Source organism: Dama dama, chromosome 10 (assembly GCF_033118175.1).
Source record: "Dama dama isolate Ldn47 chromosome 10, ASM3311817v1, whole genome shotgun sequence".
Classification (NCBI taxonomy): Eukaryota; Metazoa; Chordata; class Mammalia; order Artiodactyla; family Cervidae; genus Dama; species Dama dama.
The window spans coordinates 22,405,642-22,416,220 of NC_083690.1; the positions used below are offsets into that span (position 1 = coordinate 22,405,642).

Genomic DNA, 10,579 nt, shown 5'->3' on the forward strand with positions numbered 1-10,579 from the left:
GCCAGAAAGATGAGTTTGGAATGCATAAGTTCCCTGCTAAGCCGGCAAATTTAAAAAGCTTAATTTGAAAAACTAACCAAGTTCCACTCATAGCATTAGGGCAGAAAGTTGGATTTGGTCAAGCCTCAGCCTGAGCTCTCAGCCTGAGGACACAGATATTTGGACTTCCCAGGAATCTGGCCTTGTCTATATAACCTCTTCTATGCCCTCCACCCTTAAGCAGCCTGCAATTTTATGGGGAAAAAAGAGCTCTAACATATATTAAAATATTAGGACTTCCCTGGTAGTCCAGTGGGTAGGACTCTGTGCTCCCAGTGAAGGGGGCCCAGGGTTCAATACCTGCCCAGGGAACTAGATCCCACATGCCATAGCTAAAAAGATCTTGCATGCCTCAATGAAAAGCAAAGATCCCGTGTCACAACTAAGACCTGGTGTAGCCAAATAAATAAAAATAAATATTAAAAAAATACTAAACTCATTGTGAACATTGTAAAAACAATTTGGGTTGTCTTTTTATTATTGAGTTGTAAGCACTCTATATTTCCCCAACTATTCTGGTATATTTCCTGATTTGGGACAACAGACTGGTTCCAAACATGGAAAGGAGTACTTCAAGGCTGTATATTGTCACCCTACTGATTTAACTTACAAGCAGAGCACATTGTGTGAAACGCCGGGCTGGATGAAGCACAAGCTGGAATCAAGATTGCCGGGAGATATATCAATAACCTCAGATATGAGGTTGACACCTCGCTTATGGCAGAAAGTGAAGAAGAACTAAGAGCCTCTTGATGAAAGTGAAAGAGGAGGGTGAAAAAGTTAGCTTAAAACTCAACAGTCAGAAAACTAAGATTATGGCATCTGGTCCCATCACTTCATGGCAAATAGATGAGGAAACAATGGAAACAGTGAGAGACTATTTTTGGGGGCTCCAAAATCACTGCAGATGGTAACTGCAGCCATGAAATTAAAAGATGCTTGCTCTTTGGAAGAAAAGCTATGATCAACCTAGACAGCATATTAAAAAGCAGAGACATTACCTTGCTGACAAAGGTCCATCTAATCAAAGCTATGGTTTTTCCAGTAGTCATGTATGGATGTGAGAGTTAGACTACAAAGAAAACTGAGCATTGAAGAATTGATGCTTTTGAGCTGTGGTGTTGGAGAAGACTCTTGAGAGTCCCTTGAACTGCAAGGAGGTCAAAGCAGTCCATCGTAAAGGAAATCAGTTCTGAATATTCATTGGAAGGACTGATGTTGAGGCTGAAACTCCAATACTTTGTCCAACTGACACGAAGAACAGACTCATTGGAAAAGACCCCGATGCTGGGAAAGATTGAAGGCAGGAGGAAAAGAGGACAACAGAGGATGAGATGGTTGGATGAAATCACCGACTTGATGAACATGAGTTTGAGCAAGCTCCAGGAGTTGGTGAGGGACAGGAAAGCCTGGCGTGCTGCAGTCCATGGGGTCGCAAAGAGTCGGACATGACTGAGCAACTGAACGGAACTGATTCTTGCACATGCATTTTTTTCCAGTTGGACCTCTGTTATACTGAAGTTGGAAGTATTGCTTCCTCAAGAATGGCTAGCAACTCTTATGCAGCTTAAAAGCAGAAAACAAGCATTCAGCCCGAATCCTGTTCAACAGATTCTTCAGATGAAATTCTCCCCAAAGCATCTCTCCCGTAAATGCCCTGAAAAGATGTGGCCAAGTATATATATGAAGTTGATTGGAATGCTACTTATGTGCATGAAGCAGGAAGGGGTTCTAACAGAGTGTTTTCCTGGAAGCTTGTGATGGTGTGTGGACGCAGGTTGTTAATGCTGACATGATTTGCGTCAGTGCAGCGCTGACTCAGAGATTAAGGCTGGAGGAGCTCTTTCCAAGATCAGCAGCCCAAGCTGGCCTGAGGTAATTATTGCAAACTTCCAGGGACTGTTCTCACCTCCTCGGTTCAGAACCTAACCTGACCTACACTCCTAGGGATGCACTGCTGTGATTGCTGGGCTTCATTAGGGAGCAGCAGGGTTTCCCGCACGCTTTAGTCCTCAAGGGGCATCGAAAGGGAATTGAGCATTCTTTGTGCCAGTTGTCTAATCCTTGGGGTATCTGAAAGAGCAGAATGCACTTCTTAGATCAATATTTTCAAGGCTTATCTGATGTCAGACTCTGCTTGGGGCTGGAGGCTTGATTGTTTCCCTTTCTCCAGGGTGGGTATGAACTTGAACCCTTGAAATGAACAGCTTGCATCTTTTCCCCTTGGGAAATCTGTGTATACGCGTGATTATGATGGAGAATATACAGGGTAATGATACATGCAAAGTTGGACTTGCAAAGCGGTGCTTGTTCCTTTACAACATGATTTTCTCAACTTTTTTTTTTTTAATTATCATCCCCATTGAACGAGCATTGTTAGACTTTTTTTTCCTTAGCCACCTCTCTCCCATGGAATTTTAATATTACAGATATGCTGTTGTTTGGTATCTAAGTCGTGTCTAACTCTTTGTGACCCCCTTTGAGGACAGATGAAAGTGAAATTCACTGAGCTGTGTCCAGCTCTTTGCGACCCCATGGACTATACAGTCCATGGAATTATCCAGGCCAGAATACTGGAGTGCGTAGCCTTTCCCTTCTCCAGGGTATCTTCCCAACCCAGGGATAGAACCCAGGTCTCCCGAATTGCAGGCGGATTCTTTACTAGCTGAGATATCAGGGAAGCCCCCCCCCCCCACCGCCCCGCCCCTTGAAGATAGATGCTTTGTCATAACTCACAACTTTTTAAGTGATGGCGGCATCCACCATAAAAATGTGGGAAGATGGTTGTCTAGCCAGTGTGTGAGTTAGTGCACTTAAAGGGCTTTGCAAAGTGCAGGGACCATGGTGCGTGCTCAGAAAAATGAGAACCCTTGCTGCCGTAGTCACTATGTTCAGCGTGGTCACAGTGGGGTTTGTAACCCTCCCTGAGGCTGCCTGTGGATTCTTTGGTGCTTGAGGGCTGGTCAGAGGTCTAAGTCATTCCCAGCCTGGAGCTTCTACCAGAGCCCACAGGGTTCATAGGGGAGCAACTGGGCTGGCAGGGGACTGCAGCAAGAGGACCCCCTGGGCGCCCCATCTAAACATGGCCACTGTTCCCAGCTGTATGCACTCGATGCCAGGGAGGATGGAGGGCCTAGTGGTGTCAGATCTTCTAATTTCTCAGAAAACAGGAATTCTGGCTCCATATCCGCCTGCAATGCAGGAGACCTGGGTTTGATTCCTGGGTCGGGAGGATCCCCTGGAGAAGGGAATAGCAGCTCACTCCAGTATTCCTGGAGTGTCCAGTATTCCTGGACCTGACTGAGAGACTAACACGTGGAGCTATATTCTGATTTTTAAGCATTGACTCAACTAAACATCAGAGAAGGCAATGGCACCCCACTCCAGTACTCTTGCCTGGAAAATCCCATGGACGGAGGAGCCTGGTAGGCTACAGTCCATGCGGTCGCTAAGAGTAGGACACCACTGAGCGACTTCATTTTCACTTTTCAGTTTCATGCATTGGAGAAGGAAATGGCAACCCACTCCAGTGTTCTTGCCTGGAGAATCCCAGGGACGGGGGAGCCTGGTGGGCTGCCGTCTATGGGGTCGCACAGAGTTGGACACGACTGAAGTGACTTAGCAGCAGCAGCAGTAACTAAACATCAACAATGTTATATGGACCAAACAAAATAGATGAAACCAAGAAATGCTGACTTGTCCAGAGTTAGAAGCATAGCTGGGATTCCAATTCGAGTCCTCCCAACCCAGTGCTCCTTCCACTTAAAGAGCCCTTAATCTATGCCTCACGACCCTCCCCACTCCAGCCCTCTTTGGAGCGCCTTCAAGGCCGCTCCCCCTGCCTGGGGAGGGGGCCCAAGCTGGGGCCTTCCGGGATTGGGACCAGAGTGTCTCGCTCCCCTCCCCAGCCGCCACCCACTTCCCAGAAGAGTTTGGATTCTCTCTGCAGATGAAGAAGGTCGGGACCTCGAGCATTGCTCTTCAGGACCGGGGAGGCCCCGGGCTGGGAAGGCCGGCCCGGGCGGGAGATGGCAGGTCGGTGCCCCAGCGAGCGTGGGAACGCGGATTCGCGGGGCGGGGAGGCGGACTCGCGGGATTGGGGGTGAACCCTCTGGCGGGCGACGGATCCTCGGGAAGGAGTCGGTCGGACGGTCGAGGAGGGGCGGACCCTCGGGGGGGGCGGACCCTGGGGGGGGAAGGTGGACCCAAAGCGGGGAGGAGAACACTCGGGGGCGGGAGGACCGCCCTCTGGGGGCGCGGACCCGCGGCGTGGCGGGGGAAGGTGGACCCTCGGGGGGGAAATGGACCCGCGGCGGGGGAGGTGGGGACGGATCTTGGGGGGAGGCGGACCCGCGGAGGGTGGGGACAGGCCCGCGATGGGGGAGAAGCGGACCCGCGGCGGGAAATGGACCCGTGGCGGGGGACGGGGGACGGATCCTGGGGGGCGGGGCCGACCCGCAGGAGGGGGGAGAGGCGGATCCTCAGAGCCGGAGGAGGAGCCGCGGGGGTTGGGGACAGACCCGAGGGCGGGGGGAGAGGCGGCCCTCCGGAGGGGCCGGGCCCGCGGCGGGGGCGGGCCCAGCCCTGCGCAGCCCCTCCCTGCCCGACCTCGGAGTCTAGGGATGAAACCTCCTGTTGTTCGCGCCCGCCCTGCTGACCCCGCCGCCCTGGGCCCGGCTTTGCATTTGCCCGGGTCGCGGGTGGGAGGCAAGGAACGCCGGGGTTCAGGAGCTTGGCTCCCCGCCAAGGCTGCGGCCTTCGGCCCCGGGGCCACGAGGCGGCCGCGCCTGGGCGGCGGGCGGGGAGACCGGCGGCCCGGCGGCAGCTCGGCCATGGGCTCCCGCAGCTCCCACGCCGCCAGGATCCCCGACGTGGACAGCATCCGGCGGGAGACCGGCTGTGAGTGCGGCGCGCGGCGTCCGGGGGCCCGGCGGGGTCCCGGGCGCTCTGGACCTAGGGCAGCTCCTGGAGAACCTAGGAGATCCCAGCAGCCCGGCTCCCTGGGGGTAGGGGGCGCGTTCACCCAGGGGTCCCGGCTCCGGGCTTGCGGGCGCCCCGGTGGCCCCGGGCCAGCCTTGAGGCGCACGGAGGCGGATCGAAGGGGTGGCTTTGGTCTCCCGGATCTCCCGGGTCTCGTCACGCCCGCCCCCTCCCTGCGCGCTCGGCCCTGGGGCCCCGGAGGAGCCCTCCCTTCAGCCAGCCCTCCGCCCCCGCCCACCCCCTGCGGCCGCCGGGTGGACGGCGCGTGCCCCGGGATCCCGGCGCGTCCTCAGCGTCCACCTTACTCCCCCGACCCCCTTCTCACCAGCCCCCTCCCCGCCCCGCAGTCTCGCAAGCCAGTCTTCTCCGCCTCTACCACCGGTTCCGCGCGCTGGATAGGACCGGCAAGGGCTACCTGAGGTGAGCAGGAGCTGGCCTTCTGACCTCTCACCTCTGCTTTCTGACCCTGTCCCCTCCCTGACCATCTCCTCTTTGAACTTTCTCTTTCCAGCCGCATTGATCTGCAGCAGATCGAGGCGCTGGCCGTGAACCCCCTGGGAGACCGCATTATAGACAGCTTTTTCCCAGACGGGTGAGCCTCCCGGGGGTTGGGAAGATGGGGCTGAGAGCTTGTCAGGGGAGGTCGGGACCAGAGGCAGAGGGATGGTCACGGTGAGCACCGCTTCTGCCCCATTGCCCGCCTGCTCTCTCCCCTCCCAGGAGTCTGCGACTGGACTTCCCAGGCTTCGTTAGAGTCCTGGCTCATTTTCGACCTGTGGATGAAGAGGAGGACGGAAACCGGGACCCCAAGGAACCCGAGCCTCTCAACAGCAGAATGAACAAACTTCGCTGTGAGTTTGTGCCCCACCCCCCAGTGAGACCCCAGATTTACTTCGTTCCGTGAGAGGCCCAGGCACCTCCTACTCCCTTTGGGAGCCCTGCCCCCCCACTCCCCCAAAATGAACTTTTGAGGGAAGAGAACCAGGGAAGACCCATCCTTTCCCTCCTCCACTTTCTTCCCAGTTGCCTTTCAGCTCTATGACTTGGATCGAGATGGAAAGATCTCCAGGCATGAAATGCTGCAGGTTGGAAGAATGCAGGGGCAAGAAATGTGACCAGGAAGGGTGGGGTGGGTGGTTGAATGGAATAGTTGTGGGGGATGGGGAGATGGTTTGTGGGTGGGAGATGCAGATGACTGGGGTCTTGGATGGGCAGTGGGAATGGGTGGTGTTGGAATGTGGGTTAGCTGGGAGATGGAATGGGGAACATTTTAGTATGAGGTTGGACATAGATCAGTGGCTCTCAATGGGGGGGGGATTTTGACCTCTGAATGACATTGGCACTATCTAAGAAGCGTATTTGGTTGTCGCGAATGAAGAAGGGGAAGGGGAAGAAGGGGAAGGGATGGTTTTCCTGACACTTAGTAGGCAGAGATCAGAAACTCTGCTGAACATTTTACAATACACAGGATAGCCCTCCACCCCCATGACAAGGGGTTATCTGGCCCCAAATGTCCATAGTGCCGAGACTGAGAAAGACTGTGATGAAGTGGGGGATGGATTTGGGACTAATTGAAGGATGAGGTGGGGAAGGGGGTGGAGGCTAGATGGAGGTTGGGTAAAGAACCCGCCTGCTAATACAGGAGACACAAGAGAAGTAGGTTCAAGCCCTGGGTTGGGAAGATCCCTGGTGAGGGCATGATAACCCACTCCAGTATTCTTGCCTGGAGAATCCCATGGACAGAGGAGCCAGCTGGGCTACATTCAGTAGGGTTGCACAGTCAGACTTGAGTGAAGCCACTTAGCATGCACGCAGTGAGCTTGCTGTATGTTGCTGAGCTGAACCTGGGGTAGTGAAGGTTGGATGGAGAAGTGGTGAGAATTATTGGGGATTGTGGTGGGAAGTGAGTGGAATGGGGTGAAAAGTGAAGGAGGGATGGATTGCAAAATCGGTACTAACAGTTGGGGTGATGTGGACAAGGTTTGGGGGTTGGTGCTCCTAGTCCTTTGCCTCCTCTGATGGCTGTCTCTGTCTCTTCCTCCAACCCCAGGTCCTCCGACTGATGGTTGGAGTACAAGTGACAGAAGAGCAGTTGGAGAGCATTGCCGACCGCACGGTGCAGGAAGCTGATGAAGATGGGGATGGGGCTGTGTCCTTCCTGGAGTTCACCAAGGTTAGGGTGCCCGCAGGCCTGGGGAGCTGAGATCAGGAGTCCCTGGGACAGGTGGACATGGGGGATGACATTGGACGGAGGAGGGCGTAAAGAGAGGGGTCCCCGGGGAATCATGGGGCCTCGGGAATGGGAAAGGAGGTTGGGAGCATAGAGGTTTGGAATTCAAGCCTCTTGACTACCACCCATCTCCCCCTCCCCAGTCCTTAGAAAAGATGAACATCGAACAGAAAATGAGCATCCGGATTCTGAAGTGACCCCCGTTGTGCCTTTGGGTAGCTTACATGGACCAGTTCTGCTTGGGATTCATCCTCGGGGAGGCACAGCCCCAGTGAACTGTATTCTTACGTCTACACTGAGCTCTATTTAGGGCCAAGGAGAGAAAACCGGAAGGGTGTGTAATAATTCACGTGATCTCAGATTTGTGAATCGGCCAGAAATCTTGGCAGTTTTAAGTGACCGAAAACCCAAATCAAAGTTAAAGAGGAATTTTATGGGCTCATACATTGAAAAAGTATGAAAATATCTTCAGAAAACAGGGAAAGTCTGGAAGTGTCTCAGGCACAGCTGGATCCAAGGGCTCAAAGGATACTATGGGACTCAGTTTTTCTCTGTCTCTCATCTCAACTTTCTTTTGTGTTGGATTCATTCTCAGGAGGGCTCTTTCCTTGTGGTGGAGGATGGTCATGAGCAGCTCCAGGCTTCCATCCTCTTAGCAGTGGGAAGAGATTTTCTTTTTTCAATAATTCCAAGCAAAGAGTGTCTTTAGCCCCACTGGAGCCTTGTCCCTTCTCCAGGGGAATGGAACTCTCTATTTGGCCGGGACTGTGTCATGTGCCAACCACTAAAGCCAAGAAGTAAGGCCTGAGGACTCAAGATAGGGTAAGGGGTGGTTGCTTCAAGGAAAATGAAGGGCTCTTATCAGAAGGGGAAAAGACATTGGTCAAACAAAACAAGAGATCTCCATTACTGTTGGGTTGACCAATGGAGGGATTATTAAAGTCTGGTTTCTTAAATGGGTTTTCTCTGATCTCATAGGTATTTGCCAGTGTGATGAGGATGGGTAGCTGGGGAAGAGGTGATGTAAAAATAATAAAGAAGACATCTTCCTAGAGTATGAGATAATTAAAAGGTTTGGGGAGTACTTCCTTTTTTTTTTTTCCATGGTAAGATGTTCAAACATTGGCATTTCACAGAATAGAGTATAAAAGTCACATAAAATCTGGAGATCCTATGTCCATCACAAAGCACTCTGGCTGTACATATAGGAGATGCTGTGGGTACCCTGTCTGTATCCCTTCCCAGGCCTGTGCTAGAGTTGTCTTGTATCAGCACATGGGAGCCAATTGTGCTTCTGTCTTCCTGACTCTGCTTTCAGTGATGTCAGACTTGGTAGCTTCAAACTGCTGTGTTGGGAGTCTTTACATCATAGACACTGGCAGATGCAACAGTCTGGGGCTTTTCTGCTTAGAAGAGCCTATTGTTAAACATTTATTAGCATATCAGCTGCCTAGCATTCACCATTACTGTGTATGCCAATGACTTTTCCCCAGCTTTATTGAGGTAAAATTGGTGTACAAAAAACTACATATAATTGATGTATGCAATTTGGTGAGTTTGAACATATGTATACTCTTGTATTACCATTACCACGATCAAGGTAATAAACATATCAATCATCTCCAAAAATATCCTTGTGCCCTGTTTGTTTTTTTTTTAATGAGTGTAATGTGTACTAAGAACATTTACTGTGAGACCTACCTGCTTAACACATGTTTTAGTGCACAATATTATTGTTTACTGTAGGTACTACATCGTATGGCAGATCTCTGAAAATTACTCAGCTTGGATTTCTATTCAGTTGTTGTTGTGTCCGACTCTCTGGGTGCAACTCTCTGACTACAGAGAGTTCCTATCCATCACTGTCTCCCGGCATTTACTCAAATTCATGTTCATTGAGTCAGTGATGTTCTCTAACCATCTCATCCTCTGCTGCCCCCTTCTCCTTTTGCCTTCAATCTTTCCCAGAATCAGGGTCTTTCCCAATGAGTCAGCTATTCGCATCAGGTGGCCAAAATATTGGAGCTTCAGCATCAGTCCTTCCAATGAGTATTCAAGGTTGATTTACTTTAGGATTCAAAGGTTGGATCTTGCCATTCAAGGGACTCTCAAGAGTCTCCTTCATCACCGCAGTTTGAAAGCATCAATTCTTCGACACTAATCCTTCTTTATGGTTCACTTCTCACATCCGTACATGACTACTGGAAAAACCATAGCTTTGGCTATGTGGACCTTTGTTGGCAAAGTGATGTCTCTACTTTAATACTTTGTCTAGGTTTGTCATAGCTTTCCTGGCTGGCTACAATCTATAGGGTTTCAAAGAGTTGGACATGACTTAGTGACTAAGTAACAACAACAACGTGTATACCACTTTTTTTTTTTTGCTTCTGAACCAAACTTGGTCTCATTTTATTGGCTCGAACAACACAGGGCAGGAAGACTGTGAGGACTGACTCAAAAGCATTGGTAACAAGTTTTGGTGACCCAGATGGGACAGATCATGGCCTTTTGGCCTGCACCCATCCCCTAGGCTCCAGCTTGCTCTAGCGTGGCTTTGGGAGGTTCATGTTAGGATGACTGACTCTAATCTCTGAGTACACTCTGATCGAGTAGAATGGTGGCGAACTCAGAACCACTCTGCCCAGCAACCTGGTACCCAGGTGTGGTGTGCACCCAGCATAGCCCCCATAGTCATTTGGGCTGTACCCCCTTGAGGGGGTCCCTCCCACTGTGGTATCTCTGGGGATCAGAGACTGAAACTCAAGCATGTCTGTCTGCTGTCTCTGGCTGGTCTCCCATGCTGCTGGACGCCTGGGGACAGTGGGGATCCCTGGACGAGAGGGAACCCAGCAGTCCTGCCTGTTCTCTTGCCAGCGGTCTGTTCTCTTGACCTTTATACACGATGTCATGGCTGCACCAGCGCTTTTGCTGTCCTTGCTGACCTCCAGGGGTCAACAATAGCATTCTCCATCATCACTTCCAGTTTAGTGAAGGAGCGTGGGCGGCCCTGTGAGCCAAGAGGTGAGACCAAGAAAAAACCCAGATCATGGTTCTTATGAAAAAACAGAATGAAGACACTCAGTCCAAGTTCAGAAAAAGGCACAAAAGACATCTGAACACGAAAGGGTCCCAAGGGAGGCATGAGACCAATGACCTGACTTCTTCCAGAAGTGGGCTGGGGAGACCTGTGAGCTGCTCTCAAAAGGCAGAGGATAAAAAGGCCTGGAGGCAAGGCCAGCTACTGGCTCTTGCCCTCAAACATCAACCAGTCAGCATGGGAACCTGGACTAACCACCCACAGAGACTCTTGACTCCGGTGAGTGACCTCTG

General features: G+C 51.7%; 2 protein-coding genes across 2 annotated transcripts; one reads left to right on the forward strand and one right to left on the reverse strand.

Annotated features, from left to right (window-relative positions):
• Positions 1–3,862: 3,862 nt before the first annotated feature.
• On the reverse strand, positions 3,863–4,873 carry LOC133063220 (basic proline-rich protein-like). Its single transcript, XM_061152341.1, has one exon. It carries the CDS (start codon positions 4,871–4,873, stop codon positions 3,863–3,865), a length of 1,011 nt encoding a protein of 336 aa, XP_061008324.1.
• CHP2 (calcineurin like EF-hand protein 2) lies at positions 4,705–8,880 on the forward strand. Its single transcript, XM_061153026.1, has 7 exons — positions 4,705–4,938; positions 5,367–5,439; positions 5,531–5,611; positions 5,740–5,870; positions 6,043–6,104; positions 7,070–7,192; positions 7,393–8,880. Exons 1-7 carry the CDS (start codon positions 4,872–4,874, stop codon positions 7,444–7,446), a joined length of 591 nt encoding a protein of 196 aa, XP_061009009.1. The 5' UTR covers positions 4,705–4,871; the 3' UTR covers positions 7,447–8,880.
• Positions 8,881–10,579: the final 1,699 nt, after the last annotated feature.